The sequence below is a fragment of the Tetrao urogallus genome (genome assembly GCF_951394365.1).
Source record: "Tetrao urogallus genome assembly, chromosome: 2".
Lineage (NCBI taxonomy): Eukaryota > Metazoa > Chordata > Aves > Galliformes > Phasianidae > Tetrao > Tetrao urogallus.
The window spans coordinates 103939110-103960169 of record NC_136814.1 but is presented as its reverse complement, the minus strand read 5'-3'; the positions used below and the strand labels follow the sequence as shown (position 1 = coordinate 103960169).

General features: G+C 53.8%; 1 protein-coding gene across 1 annotated transcript; it reads right to left on the bottom strand.

The window, feature by feature from the left end:
- Positions 1–1708: 1708 nt before the first annotated feature.
- On the bottom strand, positions 1709–20733 carry SCARA5 (scavenger receptor class A member 5; the record flags this gene model as incomplete). The annotated part of the gene is made up of 8 exons (XM_079532720.1): positions 1709–1845; positions 2853–3047; positions 5255–5302; positions 8838–8936; positions 9925–10005; positions 13450–14124; positions 18360–18488; positions 20622–20733. 8 exons carry the CDS (start codon positions 20731–20733, stop codon positions 1709–1711), a joined length of 1476 nt encoding a protein of 491 aa, XP_079388846.1.
- Positions 20734–21060: the final 327 nt, after the last annotated feature.

Sequence of the window (21060 nt, the reverse complement as noted above, 5' to 3'; positions counted from 1 at the left end):
CCCACAGAGCAGAGGGAAGCGGTCCCTGTAGGCTACGAGAGGCCTGCGGGATCTGCCGCGGCGCGCCGCCCGCTACCTTCCACCTCCGCCGCCGCCGTTTGAATGCAGCGCGCGCGGGAGCTCCTCCTCCTTTCAACCCACCGCAACGGCGGCCGCGAGGGGACAAAATAAGTCGGAATACGGAAAGGGGGCGTGGTTTCGTTGTGGGCGTGGCCTTTCTGATATGGAATGTGGGGGGGGTGGTCTAAAGGGGCGGAGCCTGCAAGGCGCCCTCAAGGGGTGCTGAGGGGAAGAGGAGTTTTTGGGACCCCTATGACTTCTCCAGACCTTTTTGGGGGGTCAATGTGGGGTCTCCAAGCCCTTTCGGGGCATTTCTCACAGTTTCCATGAGGTTCCCAAGCTTGTGGGGGTTCCCGTGGCGTCTCCAGACCCTTTGAGGAATCAAAGGCCTTTGGGGTGGAGTTGTCTTCACAGGGTCCCCAAATCCTTTGGGTGATCAATGTGGGGTCCTTAAGTCCTTTGAGAGATTTCCATCAGGTCCTCAAGCCTCTGGGTGGGTCCCAAGTGAAATCTCCAACAGCTAATGGGGATCCCCATGGGATCCATAAGCCCTTTGAGAGGGACTTCCATGCAGTTTCAAGCCTCCAGTCCCTATTGGGTGTCCATGTGCAGTCCCTCAGCCTTTTGGGGGTTCTCCCCAAACCCCTAGGTGTTCCAAGCCCCTAAGGGGGGTTTCCATGGGGTCCCCTAGCCCTAGATCACCTACATTTGTGTCTCCAGCCATTTCAGTGGTCAGTGTAAGGTCCCTAAGCTCTCCATGGAGTTTCAAGCTCCTAAGGAGGGGGGTCTCCATGGGGTCCCCAAGCCCTTCCGGAAATCAATGTGGTGTCCTTAAGGTCTTTGGGGGATCTCTGGTGTCCCACAAACTCCTGGGGTATTCCCTGTAGTGTTTCCAGGCTCCTAAAGGGGGACCCTATGGACCCTGCCCTTTGAGAGATCTTCATGAGGTCCCCAAGCCTCTGGATGGGTCCCAAGTGGAGTTTCCAACATCTAAGGGGGATCCCCATGAGGTTCCTAAACCCTTTGGGAAGGATTTCCATGGAGTTCCAAGCCCCTAGGGAATTCTCCATGGGATTCCCAGCCCTTCAAGGAGTTGTGTTGCTACAATATCCTCAAACCCTCGGGGCATCGCGTCCCTATAAAGGTGCCACGTGGGGGCAGTAGCTCCACACACCCCTGGAAACGTCCTGCCTCTCTGCAACACCCCAAACCCTCCCTCTGACCTCCCTCCCTAATCACACGCCCACCAGGGCCGTTCCCACACCCAAAACATCCGAGATGTTTTTCCCTCATTTCCCACAAGCGTGGGTTGAGCTCCGATTTCAACATGCCAGGCTGACACCTCCCACCTCGCCTTGCGGGGCCCCCATCCAGCCACCACCTCTCTCTGTCTGTCCCTAAATCCCATTTGGATCAGGACTGCACGGATCCCCCACAGACCCCTGATCCCACCTCAAACACCAGGAGCCATCGTCTTGAGCGCTGGGCTTGGAGAACCCTAATAAGGAACTCGAATAGGGAATCCTAATAGGGAACCCAAATAGGAAGCCATAATAGAGAAGCGTAATAGAGAATAATAAAAAAGCATTTATTTTTCCAATAAAACCTTTTGGGAAATGCAGGTGAGGAGCACTGGGTGTCCTCACTGTCACGGCGTCACACACTTGACGCCCGCATCCTCTGCGTGGCCGCAGTTGGTCTTGCCCCAGCTGGAGAAGCTGCAGAGCAGCAGGCTGTCCTCAGTCCCCTTGCAGGAGACGTCGTCCATCCAGATCCTGCCCGTGCCTGTGGGATGGGGATGGAGAGGAGTCAGCTGCAAGGATGGGGATGAGGTGGAGTGGGGATGGGGTCGGGAACTGGGACCAGGGATAGGGATGGGGATGAGTCAGATGTGGGAACAGGGATGGGATGGGATGGAATGGGAATAGAATGAGGATAGGGGTAGGGATGGGAACGGGACAGGAATGGAGATGGGTATGAGGACAGGGATGGGGTTGGGGATGAGGATAGGGACAGGGATGGGGACATAGATGTGGTTGGGGATGAGGACAGAGATGGGGATGAGGATAGGGATGGGATCAGAGATGGAGATGGAATGGGGATAGGGATGGAGTCTGGGATGGGAATGGGATCAGGGATGGCAAGGGGGATGGGGATGATGATTGAAAATGGAATAGATATGAAGACAGATCAGGGATGTCAGTCAGGGATGGGGACAGGAACAGGGACAGGGATGATGATGGGAGAGGAATGGGAATGGAGTTGGGGAAGAGGGATGGAGAGGGACAGGGATGGGATTGGGGATGAAGTTGGGGACGAGGATAGGGAAAGTGACAGAGACACAGATGTGGTCAGGAATGGAAAAGGAACGGGGATGGGGACAGGGATGGAGATGGGATGGGGATGGGGATAGGGATGAGGATGGATTGGATGGATTGGATGGGGATGAGGACACAGATATGGTCAGGGATGGGGACAGGAGTGAGGATGGGGACAGGGCTGGTGATGAGGTCAAAGTTGGGGTGACGAATGGGGACAGGGATGGGGACAGCAATGGGGACAGAGCTGGCTGCTCTCCATGCCCTGCACTCTTTCCAGCTGGGGCACTGGGGCACAGCTGCAGGGCCACCCCTGGGGTCTACCTAAGCTGCAGAGGCCACCAGCTCCTGGAGTTCAGGACGTCTTCATGAGGGTTGGTTTCCAAGCCAAACTCCCGCAGCCCCGGTGGTGGTGCTGTCCAGCACTGCCATCTCAATGTTGTCACTTGTTGTCACCCTCTGCCACCTGCTCACCTTGGCCGAAGCGGGCCATGCGGTACACCTCCTCGGCGCCTCGGAAGCCCAGCATCCGGCACACCACGTCCCCATCCTTCTTATCCCAGCCATCATCGCACACCGTGCCCCAACGGCGGTCGTGGAAAACCTCCACGCGGCCCTCGTGGGGTCCCGAGCCGTTGGCCAACCGGATCAACCCCTCCTCGGCAGCAGCTGTTGGGGACAGAGGGGATGTCAGGGGACATGGGGGGACACGACGGGACACAGGAGTGATGGGGGGGTTGGTGGGGCATCACCGTGCGATGTGGTGTTGGAGATGTCCCACTGTGGTTGTCACCAAGGCCACCCCAATGGCTCACCATAGACCTAAGGATCCCAGTGGTACCTCATGGGCCCCTACGGCAGCCCAGTAGAACTCTATGGACTCCAACAGCATCCTACAACACCCCAGTAGCACCCCATGGACTCCTGTAGCACCCTATTAGAACCCTACTGCATCCCAGTAGCCCCTAATGGGACCCCAATAGCCTCCAGTACCCCCAGTGGCACCGCAACAGCACATTACAGTATCCCAATAGCCCCTCACAGATCTCTATGGGGTGCTAATAGAACCATATGGATTTCTATGAACCCCCTCTATGGTATCCCGATAGCACCCCATGGACCCCTGTTAAGAATCTCCTGGGCCCTAATAGCACTCCTACAGCACCTGTGGATCCCAGAGCACCCACAGACCCCTTATGACACCACTCTGGTACACCACAGACCCCTATGGCAGCCCAATAGATCCCTACAGTACCCCAATAGCACCCTATGGAAATAGAAGAGCCACTCAGGACCTCCAATACCACCCAGTATGACCCCATGGACCCCCAGAATCACCCCAGCTGAGCACCCCATGGATCCTAATAGCACTCCAACAGCACCCCAATAACGTCCTACGCATACCTATAGTCTATCTTAGACCCAGCAGCCCCCTAATAGCACCCTATGGGACCCAGAGTCTCCCAGGAACCCTATGGCACCCTACAGCATCCCAATAGCCCACTGTTGGACTTCTCTGGGATCTCGATAGAACCCTATGGATCTCTACGGAACTCTCAAAGCACCTCAATAGCAGCACCTCAGTGGGACACCAATAGCACCCTATGGATCCCAAGTGAGCACCTCATGGTCCCCAATAGCATTCAAACACCTCCATAAGGACTCTGAGAACACTGCCAGAACCCAACAGCCCTCCAGTAGCACCCTATGAGACCCCAATAGTCCCTCAGGACCCACAGGAGCACCTCAATAGAACACTATGGAACTCTAGAACCTCCAAGGACTCCTATGGCACCCTACAACATCCCAATAGCCTCCCATGAATCTCTGTGGGATCCCAGTAGATCCCTGTGGATCTCTATGGAACCCCCAGAGCGCCCCAATACCATCTCATGGACCCAGAATCCCAGCGTGGTTTGGGTTAGAAGGGACCTTACAACCAACCCAGCCTCAACCTCTGCCATAGGGACACCTCTTATACACCAAAGCTCCATCCATGGCCTTGGGTATCTCCAAGGATGGGGCACCCGTGCTCCTTTGGGCAGCAGTGCCAGGGCCTCACTGTGAAGAATTTCCTCCTAGCATTTAACCTGAATCTCCCTCTTTTCATTTCAAGTCATCACCCTTTGTATCAGCCAAGTGCCTCATACTCAGTAAGCCCCCAAATCATCATTCCTCATTTTTTCCTGTGTGTGTTTGCTTTCCCTGCACCAATTCCTTCCGACCCCCTCAATGCCTCCCTCTGACCTTCCCTCCCCAGTGAAGCCAAAGCAAAACAAGAAAGGAAAAGCTGAAGGGGAGAAACAAATCCTAGTGGCTGTGAAAACAAGGGCTGAGTCTTTGCAGCTGCACCGAGATAGCTTTGCTCTAATAGAGAACATCTGCCTGGTGAGGAGGGGGGACAGGATGCAAACCCACCCCAAGGGCCATGCAGATCCTTTTTGTTTGGGATAAAGATGCACGCATCCAGCTTCCAGCCGGGTCTGTGCTGGATGCACCCATGCCATGTAACCATGTCCCATTTTAGGGGCATGAGTCATTGGGCATGGTGGGGATGGGTCAATGGTTGGACATGGTGATCTTGGAGGTTCTTGTCCAACCTCAGTGGTTCTATGTGTGAGCATGGTGGGGACGGGTCAATGGTGGCACTTGCTGATCTTAGAGGTCTTGTCCAGCCTTAATGATTCTGTGATTCACCCTGGCGATGCTTTCCCAGCCTCTGATGCCCCAGGCTTGTTGCCTTGGTTTGCCAAACTATTTGGCTAATCCAAGATGCTGAGGATAAGGAGCAAACAGCATCAAAACCAAGAGCAGAGGGACCATCCCCAGCGTGTCCTGTGGGGAAAAAGCAGCAGGGAACATCCATGGACACTCACCCATGTCGCTGCCACGGTCTCCCTTCTCTCCCTTTGGTCCTCGGTCACCTGGGAAGAGAAAGAGTATGGGATATCAGCTTTGATGAAAGGAGATGTGTCAGCCTCTAGCAAGGCAGTGGCTGCTGAACATGGAGCTGCTCTTGGGAAAAGAGCAATTTGCTGAGATCCCTCCCCTTGGTGGTGTGGGTGGAAAATTTAGGAGGAAAATAGATCTTTCTATCCCTTCCCAAGCAGAAGTGGTTCTGCCTCCCCAGCTTGGCACAAGGTTTCAGTGGGGTTGTAATGAGACGATCCTTCAGGTCCTTCTCAACCCAAGCCACTCTGTGACTCTGTGACCTCCAGACACAACTCAGGGAGCCCCAGATCCATGTGAAACACCCTTAGAATGCTGCATCGGCTGCTCTGTGGCTGTACACAACAGCTCCGGGTGCAGATAAAGGATGAGAAGCAGAGGGGACCCCAGGGGCTGAGGGCGATGCTCCAACTGTCCTTTGGGATAACGGGAACCAAAAGCAGTGAGGTGCTGGAGCTGCTCCCCGAAACGAGAAGCCCTCGTCCCTCATCTGCCTGTAGGAACAACAACCAACACGCATGCACGTTTGGAGGAAAATAATAATAATAATAACAGCAAAAAAAAAAAAAAAGAAAAAAGCATGCAGGAAATTCTTGCCCTTTAACTTGGAGGCTCTGGGAAGCTGAGATCGCTCCCCCCGGGCAGCCCCAGCTGTGTCAGCTGGAGGAAGGCTGCCTGCAGCCCGCACTGCTGATGGGAACCAGATGGCAGCAGAACCGAGAGCAGGAGAGAGGTGGGGGTGGGACATGGCAGCGTGGGATGGTGTACGGGCACAGCCACAAGTGCCATACTGTCACCCTATTGTGGGGGGCAGCAAAGGGGTTCCCAGGTCTCCGTGTTACGAGGTCACAGAGAGCTGAATTGAGGTGCACGCTGCAATCCCTGCAGGGCCCTACAGTGCATTGTATAGGGATTATCAGGGGAGATGCACGGGGGAGGGTGAAACTCGAGGAACAGAAATGCCATCTGCAGCGCTGGGCAAAAGTGTCGTGGTCTGAAAGTCCCAGTAAGGAATGTGGATCTGTGATCTATAACCAGCTTGAATCTGTGACTCTATGACTGCAGCACTGAAAACTTTCAGAAGAAGAAGATATTCAGGTTGGATATTGTGAAAAAGTCTGCCCAGAAAGAGAGTGATGCAGTGGGCACAGCTGCCCAGGGAGGCAGTGGGGTCACCATCCCTGGAGGTGTTCAAAGAGCAATGGGGATGTGGCACTGAGGGATGTGGGCAGTGGGCACGGTGGGGTGGGCTGGGGTTGGGTTTGGGGATCTCAGAGGGCTTTTCCAACCTGAGTGATTCTATCATTTGATGATCAGCTTGCAGAATAGGAAGGTGAGTAGAAAGATCAGTTCACAATAGGAGCTGGATACCAAAATGAACATGGGCCATCATGTGTACTTGCTGCTAAGGAGGCTCACGGGGATCCCACCCATGGTCACGGCCATTTCCCACCCATAGAATCATGGAATCATGGAATCACTAAGGTTGGAAAATTCCTCCAAGATCACCAAGTCTGACCCCAAGCCATCCCCATCATGCCCACTGACCATGGCCCTCAGTGGTCTGGAGGGAGGAAGGGATGCCGTTAGGGCGCCTTGATGGATGCAGCTCTTGCTGCCCTTTAAATTCAGTCCCAGACAGAACCTCCTGCTTTGCCTGCATGAAGAGGAACCTCTCATTGCCCCAAATTTCCCCCCACCTCTGGTTAATTTACTGCTTTCCCTCCCAAGCACGCTCCCTGCACAGCATTCCCTGGGACAGCATAAAGACAACTGATTTATGCTCACTTTCCAGAATGGCTTTTCCCATTTGGAAATGGGGGAAATAATCCCTTCCTGGGGTGATTTGGAGGGAAAATACATCGAGGATAGGAAAATAGTGATGAGAGGAAATAGGCAGGAAAGGAAAGCCATCCCTCAGGGTGTCTGCAGCGTTTGGTACATTTTTCTCCAATACTGTGAACCAGGAATTTTGGGGAGAACTTCCTATAGTGGGGACAGCCGGGGTTTTTGGGGAGAGCCTTGTTGCTCACCCCTCCTGCTATAGGGTTAGGGTTGTGACAGGGGTGCCTGGTGCCTTTGCTTGAAGCCCCAGCTTGGAGCACTGCCTCACCCCGGGTCTGTTTCCTATAAATTTCAGAGAATCCCATAAACCGTAGAAATTCAGCACTTGCTGCCAACGTGCTTTGTGATTTATTGGAGAAGGGTTGGGGAGAAGCCCCCTGATCCTGAAAGATTTGGGATTTCATTGGGACCCGGGGCTGCCACAGGGTGGGACATATCTGTCACGGAGGGGTGGGACAGGGATGGGACAGGAAGGACTCAGAGGTGGTGGCATCCCTGGATATAGGGATTGCTCCATAGCAGCAAGGAGATGCTAGCTAGAATCAGTAGACACCCATATACACACACATATAGATACAATTAAAAACTTCACCACTGCCTCTGGAGCCATCCAACTTTCTGCTTTCCATACCCAAGAGCAGAAGTGCTCAGTCTCCCTGGGCAAGGGGACTGGAGATGCAGAATGGCTTTGGAAATGTGTTGGAGAGCTAACAGGGGAATCGTAGAATCATTGCAGTTGGAAAAGATGTTTAGGATCATCAATCCCAAAGCCAACCTATCAACACCATGGCTGCTCATAAAATCATAGTATCGTTAAGGTTGGAAAAGACCTTTAACATCATCAAGTCCAACTGCTGCTGAGAAGTGGCCATGGTTCCTGCTGTTGTAGATCCAGAGTCCCAGAATCCCAGAATACTTTAGGTTGGAAGGGACCTCCTGGCCTGGCCCCAAGCCCTGACCCAACCACCATCACCATGGAGGTGCTCCAGAGGATCAGGAACAGACTGAGGGCATTTCACCAGAGGAAACCGGTGCAGAAAACTGCTGGAAGAGACAAAGAACGTGGATGGGGACATCCCCAAAAAGGGACAGCTGGAGCCAGGGCGGTGCCACATCCCTGGGCTGGGCTCTTCCTGCCTCCTCCATTTTGGGATGGAAAGAGCCTGTTTTGGGAGCTGGCATCACCCATCCCGATTTAGGCCACAGCACTGAGGAGTTTCTTTTAAAAGGTCCCCTGGGTGTGCCTTGCCTTGCTGTGTGCGGGCGCCTTCCGTGCTCAAACCACAGCGAGTCAGGAAGGGAGCACAAAAACAAAGCTCTTCACTCCTGTTGCTTTCTATAGGGAGCATCCCCACGCTCAGCCATCCCAAAGCAGAGGTTCTGTGCCCCCATAGCGGTGCTTCCCCTCCATATCCAAGAAGCCCCTGATGTGCCCTTTCACTCCCGTGGTACTAAGGGATGTGGGTTAGGAATAGCATTCAGCAGGTCAAGCTGATGGTTTGGTCAACCTGAAAATCTTTCCAATCCAATGACTCCATGGTTTAGTGAGTTGGTAGTGATGGGTTGATTTGGTGATCTCAGTAGTCTTTTCCAGCTTAATGACCTAATAATTCTATGTCCTAGAGGCTGGTCCTTACCTTTGATCCCAGTCCTATTGGTCCTTACCTTTGAATCCCCGCATCCCAGCTGGACCCATAGGGCCGAAGTCTCCTTTGTCCCCCTTCAAGCCACGTGGTCCTGGTAGTCCTCTCTCCCCAGGCATCCCTGGAGCAAGGACAGAAGCAAAGGGGTCACGGTGCAGCACAGGAACCACTCCATGAGAGCCCCCCACCCTCGGCACTGAGCTGAGCCCCTCTTGGGCTGACCTTTCTGGGAATCCCAGGGTTTTCCTCTGGTTTGAAGAAGGAAAAGCCACCGAGATGAACTTGGGTTCCAGAGGACATGGGGACTGAATTCTGAGCTGCGCTATGGGGCATCACAGCGGGGCAGGAGCTGGCCCTGATTTGGGGGCAGGAGGGCAGAGCTGCAGCGCTATGGGGATTTTACCCCAACTGCATCCAAAAATGCACTGGAAAAAAGCGAGGTGGAGAAAGACCCCAAAATAACAGCTCTTCCCATAGGTGAACCCTCCAGAGACCGTTTTGTTTTTCTGTTTAAAGAAAAAATAAAGAAGGAGAAAAAAAAAAGAAAAAAGAAAAAAAAAAAGAAAAGGAAACAAATCAGATGATGTATTTCTGATGCTTGTAACGCCCAAGAAAAACAGCCATGAATCTGTCAGCACATAAAAAAAATATATCTGTTGGTGAAAGGAGTGTGGGCAGCCAGCGCTGGGGAGAGCAGCTGGGTTTCCACCACCAGGGGGATGTAGGGCATTAAAACAGGGGAGGGGGGTGTCCAAGGCTCTGAGCCCCTCTGCTGTGACACTGGCAGCCCCATGTGGGTCAGGGTGATGGGATCCTGGCACTGCTGTGCATCCGCATCCTGTACGTAAACCCATCACTTCTGGGTTGGGCTGAAAATGAGAACCAGGCTCACAATGAGGCCAATTTCCTAGGGTATGTGAGGGTCTTCTCTTGTATTTTAAATTGAATTTGTCTCGGAAACAATGGTTTGAATTAAGAAAGGCGGAAAAAAAAGCAAAAAAAAAAAAAAAAAAGCATTCTTGGCATTGAAGAAAGCATCCTATGAAAAGTCCCTAAGCATCAGTGCCCCACAGAAGGAGGAGCCCAGGGGCTGCCCCATAAGTCCTTACCTCGCAGGCCGGGTGGGCCGGGCCGGCCAGGCTCCCCCTCCATCCCTTCATGGCCAGGGTCTCCCTTGGGTCCTGGGGGCCCTGGAATGCAATGGGGTTGGTTGCAATGGTGTCCATGTGGGGTCCCTTAGCTCTGGCTACAGGGCACTGCCAGCAGCCCCGTCCCCTGCTCTGTGCAAAGGACCGTAGTAACTCCATCAACCCCAGCTGCTTTGTGCATATAGATATGTATAGAATTATCGTAAGTATCACCCTATTTTTCCTCTTCCTTCACCTCGTATCTTCCACCTGCATGTGACCTGAAAGGAAACTTCGGTTTTTGCTGGAATTTCCTTTCGAGCAAAATTTGTGACATCTCCACTGAAATATCTTCCAGGAAAGAAATAATAAATAATAATAATTTTTTTTTCTTTCTTTTTTTTTTTTTTTTTTTTTTTTTTAAAGCTCTTTGGAAATACTGAGATGAGCCTTTAGGAGTGGATTTACAGCACAGACATCACCCCTGGCTGGGAACAAACCATTGGTGATCATTTTTGTTGTGAGTGAGCAGAAAGTCCAAGCAGTGACAGAGCCTTGCAAGGGGCCAACTCCATGAAGCTGAAAACAATTATGGGCTGAATCTGCTGGAAGAACTTGGACAGAAAAGAAATGATTCATGGGATAACTGAAAATAGGGCAGAGAGAGGTCTGGAGGGTCATTTGGTCACTGTCCTACCACGCCAGGGTGATAATTGGAAACCATAAAAGTCTGTTTTCCTAGAAACCCAAAAAGCCACAGTCTGACAGTTGTGCAGAAAAACAACAGCCAGCCGTGGCGGTGATGAGGGATCACAGAATGATTAAGGTTGGAAAAGACCTCTAAGATCACCAAGCCCAACTGTTGATCCATCATCACCATGCCCACTAACCACGTCCCTGAGGGCCAGGATTGGGAGAGGGGGACACTCAGCAGTCCTAAATAAGGTTAAGGATTTATGAAACTAAGAAATTAAAGGATTAAGAAATTAAGAGCAGTGCCCTGTGGTTTGCCATGGGGATGACGTGCAGTGGGGTTGGCAGAGGGATGCAGGGAGTGATGCAGCAACATGGACACCCTGCCATGGGAATGGGTCTGCTGGGAAAAACAGAATAGATGGGTCAAAAAATTAAGAAATAGGAAGGATATGGATGCATGTATGGGTGGTGCTATGTACAGCCATTGATTTTCTGTGCCCTGAAAGAGCAAGAGGGAGGCCATGTCCTGTTCATGCACCCATTATGGGCACCTCTTGGCAGGGTGGTTGTAACTGCTTCAGTGTAACACTTCTCATCCTTATCTTCATCATCTTATCATCTCATCATCACATCATCACCATCACATTCTCTCAGCATTATCTCATCATTATCATCTTATTCCATCCCATCCCACCCCATCCTATCTCATCCTTTCCTATTCCATCTCATCCTATCCTATCCTATCCTATCCTATCCCATCCCAACCCATCCCATCCCATCCCATCCCATCCCATCCCATCCCATCCCATCCCATGCCATCCCATGCCATCCCATGCCATGCCATCCCATGCCATGCCATCCCATCCCATCCCATCCCATCCCATCCCATCCCATCCCATCCCATCCCATCCCATCCCATTCTATTCTATTCTATTCTATCTCATCCCATCCCATCCCCTTCCCCCCTCCCTCCATCCCAGATAGCCTTCCATGGAACATCAGGGAGGCCAAGGGCATAGACAGGTGAAGATAGCACAAGGTTTCATGGAAGATGGCCATGGGCGACTATCAACCATGTCTGCTCCATAAGACCTGGGGACTGGAGAACACAGCCAGGGACAGGACGTGCTGCACTTGTCCCACATTCCCTTTCCCTAAAACCAGAGGTCAGACACAGTCCTGGGGGACAGCAAATCTGTTAGCTGGCTCCAAGATTTACTCATCCTTCAAAGCTGTTCCCACCACAATGAGCCCAGTGATCCATCAGCCTCCACAGCATATCCTAGAGGACAACCTGATCTAGTGGGTGCGATCCTGCTCACAGCAGCTTGGGATTAGTTGATTTTTAATATCCCTTCCATCCCAACCATTTCATGATTCTATGATTCTGGGACTCTCTGACCCTTAAAGATCTTTCCAACCCAACCATTCTATGGCTCTATGATCTTTAATGACCCTTCTAACCCAACCATTCCATGGGCTCTATGATCTTTATTGACCCTTCCAATCCAACCATTCCATGGCTCTATGATCTTTAAGGTCTCTTCCAACCCAATCCTTTCTGTGGTTCTAAGATCTTTAAGGTTCCCTCCAGCCTAATCATTCTATGATTCTATGATTCTGCTGTCAGGTGGCTGAAGCTGCTGCAGCTCCAGATGCTGCAAAGCCACATTTGTCCCCTCCTGGCTCAGATAACAGCCAGACAGATCCAGTGTCTTGGCAGCCCCTGCACTACCCATCTGGTATTTTGGCAAGGAGCACCAGGAAAATGCTCATCGTGGACTGAGGACATTGGAATTGGGAGCTGGTGTGAAATGGATCCCACTGAACCTGCTCATGTTTCAGCCAATGAAAACCCATCTGTCCATGATGTGACTGAGGAGCAGCAAGAGGAGCACCTCTGTGCTGGGTGTGCATATGTCACTGCCTAAGACAGTAATATCATAATTGGCAAAAAAGGATTTCTGCAAAACTAGGGGCAGTGGTCAAGAGAGGATGGGTTGGTTATTTGGTATGGGCTGCAGGTAGAGATGAGAACATGGGAAGGGAAACCTGCAAAAAAGAAGATCATAGAATCATAGAACGTCTTGGGTTGGAAGGGACCTCAGAGATCATTGAGTTGGTTGCCAACCATTGAATCAGGCACTACATCAGCCCCCATACATGACCCTGGGCACCTCCAGGAATGGGGCACCCACAGCTTCTCCGGGCAGCAGTGCCAGGGCCTGACCACTCTGTGAGTGAAAAATTTCCTCCAACATCTTATATGTGTATACATAATAGAGATATCTGATAAGGATATGTGGTTAAGCAAGTGATGTGATGGGTGATGAGTGAAGGCACCTGGTGGGAAATGTTCTGCTTGACCACTGCAGCAGCACACAAAGACCTCTGCCTGCTGCACTCAGCCCGGTCTGTGGTCAGCAGGGACCTGGCAGAGGTTTAACCAGTGAGAAAATCCCAGGAGCTCCCTAATGTGGACCAGAGAGAACTTGGAGGGACACTAATAGAGCGTCCAAGGCGATGGAGACACCTGGACACCACACAGACCTAGAGTTGGACTAGATGTTCTCCAGATGTCCTTTCCAACCCCTACGATTTTGTGGTTCTGTGACGGATTTGGTGCATGCAAGCGTTCCTGAGATGCCCCCAAAGGAAATCCCCGTGCCACCAGGGCCACCCAAAGCACCAAGGACACCCCCACTGCAGCGGAGTTGGACCAGATGGCCTTTAAAAGTCCCTCGCAACTCAAACCGTGCTATGATTCTCAGCGCCAACCAGGATGCTGCTTACCAAAGGACCTCGACCTACCCCGTATGACGGAGATGTTCTTCAGCGCAATGGAGTGCTCCCAGTCCTTGAGACGCAGGTCCTCCGTCACGTTGCCGAGGATGGCCAGCTCGTGCTTCAGCTGCTCCTCCATGGCGATGTGGATGAGCCGCATCCGCCGGGCGTCCTCGGTGGCATTGCTGATCAGTACCTGCAGGTCCTGGATGCGGCTGTGGTGGACGTTGACATCGTAGGAGAAGGTCCTGTTCATGGCATCGGCGGCTCCGCTGACGGCTGTCACTTGCTCGCTCAGACCCTCCAGCCTGCTGCCCAAGTGGCTCAAGAGGTGTTCGTGGTGTTGCAGCAGCAGCCGGCTGTTGTTGCTTTCCACTGAGAGCTTGTAGAGCTCCTGCTGGGCTGCATCGCCCTGCAGGGCCAGGCTGTCCCACAGATTGGCCACGGCCCTATCGGTTTGGCCAGCCTGGGTCTGCAGGCTCCACAGAAGGCCTTCCAGCTTCTGCAGCGAGCCCGTCATGAGGAACAAGGAGTCCGAGTGGTTCTGGAGAAGGTCCTGGAGCCTCCAGATGTGATCCATCACATCCCCTTTCAGAGGGAGGTGCAGCAGCTTCAGTTGCATGTCCCGGAAACTCTCATTGAGGCGGTTCACATTCCCCATCAACGCCTTCAGGTCCTCAGGAGAAGTCTGCGGCCTGGAGACTGCGAGGGAGAGAAGGGAAAGGGGCATCAGGAAGCACCCCAAGAAGATGGGGCTTGGCAAAGGTGTGCACATAGCATTTGGGCATCTCCCGTTCTGAGGTGCTCCACTGATCCATCTATCCACCCATCCATCCGTCCACTCATTCACCCACTCATCCATCTACCCATCCACTCATCCACCTACCCATCTACTCATCCATCTACCCCTCCACTCATCCATCTACCCATCCAACAATCCACCACTCATCCACTCATCCATCTACCCATCCAACAATCCACCACTCATCCACTCGTCCATCTACCCATCCACCCATCAATCCATCCATACATCTACCCATCATCCATCCACTTATCATCACAGAACCTCAGAACCCCAGGGTGCTTGGGGCTGGAGGCACCCGTGGATCTTTCTGGTCATTCCCCCCTCATCCCCACCACTGCAGGACCACCCAGAGCAGTGTGCCCAGCACCACAGCCAGGGGCTGTGGGCGATGCCCAAGCAGAAGTCCCCTCAGCTCTCTACTCCCTGTGCCAGGGCTCTGGCATCTGCCTGCACACCAGTGCTGCTGATGGGCAGAGAGGAGCTCCTGAGCTCCAGGCTACACCCAGTGCCCCTGAGCAGAGCCCAGCCCTTTCCCCTTGCACCTCCTGTAGGGATTTATGGCCATGATGGGATCCCTCTGAGCCTCCCTGCTCCAGGCTGAGTGGTTTCATTCTGTGCCTTTCCCTGCAGCCAACTGGCTGTTAAAAGTGTCCGCTTCCCTCTGCACACACAGATCCCTCCCCAGACACAAATCTCCAAATTACTTCTTCCCCTGCAGAGGTTTTAATTTTAATTTAACAACCAGGTTTCTCCCCTGGCTGGAACACAAAGCTCTGCTCTGTGATGCAGCCCAGTGGGTTGGCTCTGTGGTCCCTGTGGAGGAGGAGAGAGGGAGGGAGGGATGAAGGAATAGAAGGAAGGACGGAGGGATGGAGGGAGGCAGAGAGAAAGGGATGCAGGGAAGGATGGAAGGATAGAGAGATGGAAGGAGAGATGAAGAAATGGAGGGAAGGATAGAGATGGAGGGAAGAATGAAGGGAGAGAGAAGGGGATGGAAGGAAGGAGAGGTGGAGGGAGAGATGGAGAATTGGAGGTAAGCATAGAGAGATGGAGGGAAGGATGAATGGAGAAAGAGCTGGAAGGAAGAATGCAGAGATGGAGGGAAGGCTGGAAGGGTGAAGGGATAGAAAAACGGAGGAAGAGAAAGAAATGGAGGGAAAGATAGATGGAGGGAAGAACGGAGGGAGAGAGAAAGGGATGGAAGGAAGGATGAAGAAATGGAGATTAGGATGGAGGGGAAGAAGCCATCAGCTGGGACATCCATCTGCCCTCAGGCCCCACATCTCCCTCCAGCAATGAGGGAAAAAATGAGAAGCCCTGGAGCCCACAGACAGCTGGAGGCAACGTGTCCCTTGTGTGCTGTGTGCAGCTCCCATCCCATCTCTCCATGCACACAGCCCCGTGCCAGCAGCCCTGTGCTCCCACAACCCCAGTGCCATCAGCCACCGCTGCCAGTATGGTCCCATTGCTGCTGCTCCTCCCTTGCTGGTGACAAGCAGATGGGAAAGAAAAGGCTTTGTCCCAAGAAAAGGCATGAAATATTGAGCCTGATAACACAGGGCAAGTCCTCATCCAGACCCATCAGAAGGGAGGGGAATGGCTGTGAGTAATGAGGATGAATGTGACACCACTCATCAGGCAAAGTTGCAGGCATTGGGCTGAGCCAGAGGAGCACAACATGGGTGTGTTGGTCCCACAGCCTCCTTGTTTGCTTTTGTTTGCTTGAATGCTGGACCTGGGAACTGGCGGGTGTTTATCAGAGCTGCCAGGAGCCTGCAGCACGCACACAGATGCACACACGCAGCTTGTACACGTGCACACACAGACACACTAATGCATGCATGCACACAAACACACTCATTTATAGAGCACAGCTGCATGCACACAGTGTATACACACAGTTGCACGCAGGACAGACCCACATGTGCAATGGTACCAGTGGCGATGCACACCCATCTGCACACAGCACCTGGCAAGGCCACCCCAAATACCACCCTGCTGCCAGCTCCAGCATGAGGCCTGGCAGCGCCAGGGCTGAGCTCATGGTCCCCAAAGGGCTCAGCAAGCAACTGTTCCCTCCCTGCTATTGTGTTGTTGGGACATGTCGTCTTTCTGGCTGCTATCTCCAGCATCTCCTGGCGCGGCTCCCCAACCCCAGATCCTGCCCTGGGAGCACCCATGAGCTGCTATGCCCTGCTCTTTCCCAAGGAATTGCAAGTCCTTCCCCAGGCACTGCTCCAGCTGCAAGCTGCACGGTGCTTGCACTCTCACCCCGTGCACACGTGCAAGCATACAGAAAGGTGCAACTTGGAGGGGGTGCATGAGGAGCTGGGAGGGAGCACAGCCAGCGCAGCTGATCCCAAGAAACCAAAGGGATGCTCCACAGCATCGTGCTCAGCAATTGAAGTGGGGGAAAGAAGGTGGAAGAAGGGGATTTTTGAGTGGTTGGTTGCATTTGTCTTCCCATTATGAGGTGCACGCGTGGCAGTGGGGTGCAGCTCCATCCACCAGCCCGGTTGGATGCCCTCACCGAGGCAACTTCAGTGCATGCAGAAGTCAGCTGCACCGCTGGGATTCAACCAGCAAAAAAGCTGAGAGCAGAGTCCATAAGAGTGCAACCAGCTCAGGCTCCGTGCTCTTTTAGGGCACGAGGAGGCCTCAGCTGTGTTTTCAACCCCATAACCCCGAGCTCTGTGTTCCCCAACCACGTGCCCTCAGCTCCAGCGCGTGCCTGCGGCCTGATCCCACCCTGCAATCCATTCCCCCTTGGCAGCCCCGCTGATCTCTCCCTTCCACATCGCCTTTCTGCCGGTGCCTGGAGGAGCCAAGCAGGAGGGAGTGTGCATCCCAGGGGCGCAGCCAGAAAACCACTACAACAAACTCTTGCAAAAGAGGATATTAAAAGCAGGCTGCGTTTAGAGCACCGTGCCTCTTGTTTTTTTTCTCCCCTGCTTTTTTAATTTTTTTATTTTCACCCAAAACATCCTGTTTCCTCAGTTCTTAAGTGGTTTATTTTGTTTTGTTTTTTGTGGTTTACTCATTTTCTGCCCTTTGCCAGCTCTGGACACACACCTAGCTCAGTGGGATGCAGCAGGGCTGTGCCTGATGCTGGGCACTTCAAGGCATGGGGTGGGCTGAAGGGCCTGGCTCTCCCCCCCCCATGGGCAACTGGGACTTGATTTATGGGTAGAGCGGGGATCTCTGTGCCTGCAGGACATGAGGCCCTGAAGATGCCCCAGATGCAGCTCTCCCTGCCCCTATCAGACACCGCGATCCTGTTCCTGTTATTGCTGGAGCTGCTTTCAGCAAACAGCTGCGCCTCAGACCAGGATGAGCGTGCCTGTCCCGAGCCCTTTGCACAATTCATGGCATCCCCAGCGCGGGGTTTCTCGGTCCAACAACAACATTAAAACAATGTAATGCAAGAAATCAGTGGGAGAGGCTTCAAAATTCCAGCAAAAAACTCCGCTGTCCCTTCCTCAGCCCACAGAAAGCGAAATCCACCCTTTGTAAAGAATGGTCCTTGGGGTCGCATCTCCTGTCTGTGTTTTGGAGCAGTCCTGTGCTTGTTAGGGCTTGGAGATGGATGATCTCTGAGGTTCCTTCCAACCCAATCCATTCTCTGACTGTATGATAGCTGTTGTGGTGTCCCTGCCGTGCAGGGCCATGGAAAGGGATACAGACTGCTGCCCAAACTGAGTCCAGGACTTTGGGACAAGGGAGGACAAAAGGTAGCAGTGACACAGGGCAGAGCCAACCCCGTGGGATGTGTGCATGGGGCTGAGGTTGCAGTGTAGGGTGGGAGCCTGAAGTCCATGCTGACTCCCACAGAACAGAACAAGAAGAAAGGAACTCATGGAGGTCATTGTCCAAGCCCCAGCTCCACACAGCACCACCCAAAATTAAACCCTGTGTCTCCTTGGGAGCCATGCTCACTGCCCTGGGGAGCCCATTCTGTGCCACCTCCCACAGAACAAGCTGCCCACAACCCCATCCAACCTCCCTCCAGGGATGGGTCCAAGCCTCACAAACAGCAGACCCCATCGCCGACCCCTCTCCCCTGAAGGGATGCCATCAGCAGGTCCCCATCCCATCCTGCTCAAGGGAGCGTGGCCCCTCACTCAGCCCTTACCTGCAAGGATGAAGACACCAACAAGGATGAGGAAGACGAGGAGGTAGAGTCCCAGCACAGCATACTTGAGTGCTGCCAGGGAACCCAGCCGCCCGCAGCGCCCGGCTGCCTTCATCCTGTGCCCGGCACCTGGGGACAGAGTGGGTGTCACGGGGAGCACCGGGCCAGTGTGGGTCCATCATCTCCAGGAGCCAATCTGCCAACGTCTCAGCTGCCATAATGCTGTCAGCAATGCAGCAAGTGGGGCTGGTCGGATCCTGCCCTCTCTCAGCACTCCAGTGCACCCAACTGGATGCATCCAGCAGAAAGACTGAAGTGGGAGAAGCACGGTGGCCCCAAAGACAAACCCAGTGAGGAGGAGACCACACTTATCCACGCCCATGAACAATGCCTGCATCCAGCAGAGAACATCACAGTGGGGCTTGGGGAGCCAGCCCCATCCCATTCAATGGGCACTCTATGAGACCGAGGCGGGGACATGAGGGACAAGGAGCTGGGCTGTCCCCTTCTCCTAGAGGTGTTCTCCAACCCTAACAATTCTATCGTTCTGTGATCCCATTGCACCCAGACCTTCCCCAGCCATGGGCGGTGGGTCCCTCCTGCCCAGGTTCAGGGGTCTCACGAAACCCTCCAGCCAGCAAAGGACAACGTTGGGTGTAGGGCTCAAGACGGAGCAGATTTATGGCAGAGGGAGGTTAGTGACCAGGCTCTGAGATGATGAAGTGCTATGGTCCTGCTGGCTGATCCCAGGACCCCATGGGATCCCAGATCTGAGGGCACCCAGAGCAGCGGAAGGTGCAAGGGCAGCTCTCACCTCCCAGCAGCCTCCCTCCCTGTAACATGCAGCTCATTACCCGCATACGGTTCCCATTTGCTGCTCGGGGCATGCTGTCACCGGCCAAACAGATGGAACCGAAGGTTTCATAATGAGCAAAGCTGCAATATTTTTCTGACATTAACACTTATATCAGGTCCTGGGAGGCTCCGGGAGGAGCTGGCCCCGAGCCCTGAACCACCCACTCCTCCCTGTTCACCACACGAGCAGCCCAGGGCTGTGCTCCGGCTCGTAACCAAGGGGAAAAGCAAATATTTCTCCCCTGCCCATCCCCGGGGGAGCTGAGCTGTGTGCTCTGCCCGGCCCCAGAAGAAGGTGGGGACTGAGAGCAGGGTTGATCCCCAGTCCCATTTAGAGGTCCCTGTGTTCCTATCCCAAAGTAGGGGAGCAGTGTTTGCATGCATCCCTCCTCATCCTCATGCTGGGATGAGCCCTGCCTTGTGCTAAAGCCTCACAGGCTCAGGGCTGACCTTGTCTCTGCCCAGGGAATCATCCCATGCGGCTCCAGAGCGAACACAACCCCCTGGATCCCACAACAGTGGGTGGGGATCAGGTTCCCTGCAGTGAACTCTGTGCATAGGGAGAGCAAGGGAGGAGAGGTTTTGGCCCTGGAGACACAGGGGTTGTTTATCCAGCATACGGGGCAGCACGCTGCTGCTCAGTGCTGCAGCCAGGGCTTGGCTGCAGAGAGCTCCAACCCTTCCAGCTCCTGCTCCGTGCCAGCACTGAGCTCTGCTGGGGTGGTCCACGTGCTGCGGGGTCAGGGGGAGCATTGCAGGGTGACATCGGGTATGGGTAGCAATACTACCCATGTAAATGCCATGGAAAATGACCCACAGACCCAAAGCTGTGCCCATCCCAAGGGCTGGAGCACCATAGGAACACCATGGCTCTTCTTGCCTTGAGCCACCTGCACAGCGTGAGCATCCACACAGCAATTTGGCAGTGCCTGGATGCAGCCTGCCCGGGTTCCCCATTACATCCAGGGCTGCCCCACGTGTGTGAGCCTGGGAAGGCATCAGTGATATAAGCAATGCTCTGCCTCCTTTGGGAGAGACTGTTCCGTGGTACTTGATCTCATGATGGAGACCAAGCCAGGACTGAGTGGAAGGAGCACTTTGTAAGCCAAGAGAAAAGAAAAAGGGCATCCCTGGGCAAAAACACTTGCATGAGAGCTGGAAGCTCAAACTTTCCCCACTAAAAGAAGCACTTTGAGCACAGCCCTGGTCAGCAGCAGAGCCCATTGTGATCCTACAGGAGCACTCATCCCCCCATGAGACCAGAAGGGACAGACAGAACAGCAGAGGAGACACAGGGAGCTCTGTGCAGTGGGATTCCCAGAGCACTTCTCCTAAAGAACTGCAGTGGAAGGGGAGCTCCCTGCTCGGGATGGGTTCCTGCCCCCAAATGCAGCATGCAACACTCACCATCCTCGCAGAGGTTCAGCTTGGAGAGGTTCCTGCCCTCGAAGGGCTCCTCGAAGATGGATCCATTCTCCCTCTCACTGAAGGTGTGCAGGTACATGGCCTTGTTCTCCATCCTCCCGCTGCCTGTGGGGCACGAGGGGAAGAGTGGGGAGGGCTGGAGCCGGGAGCATCGCATACCGCTGTTCTCACCCGGCAGCATCCCCAAGGGGAACCAAACCAAACCGGGAGGGATGCTCGGGATGGAGGCACCGGAGCCTGCGGGCACACATCGATCCCCACACATTCCCCCGGGCTGTCCATCTTTCTGCTTCCCCCCGCCCTCCTTCCATTCCCGGGAAGTTCCCCACTCACCCACGCGGGACGGGATTCCCGTGGCTCTCAACACCCCCAGCGCAGTGCGATGGCCGGGATAGGAAAAGACAGCGAGGGCCCGGCGACC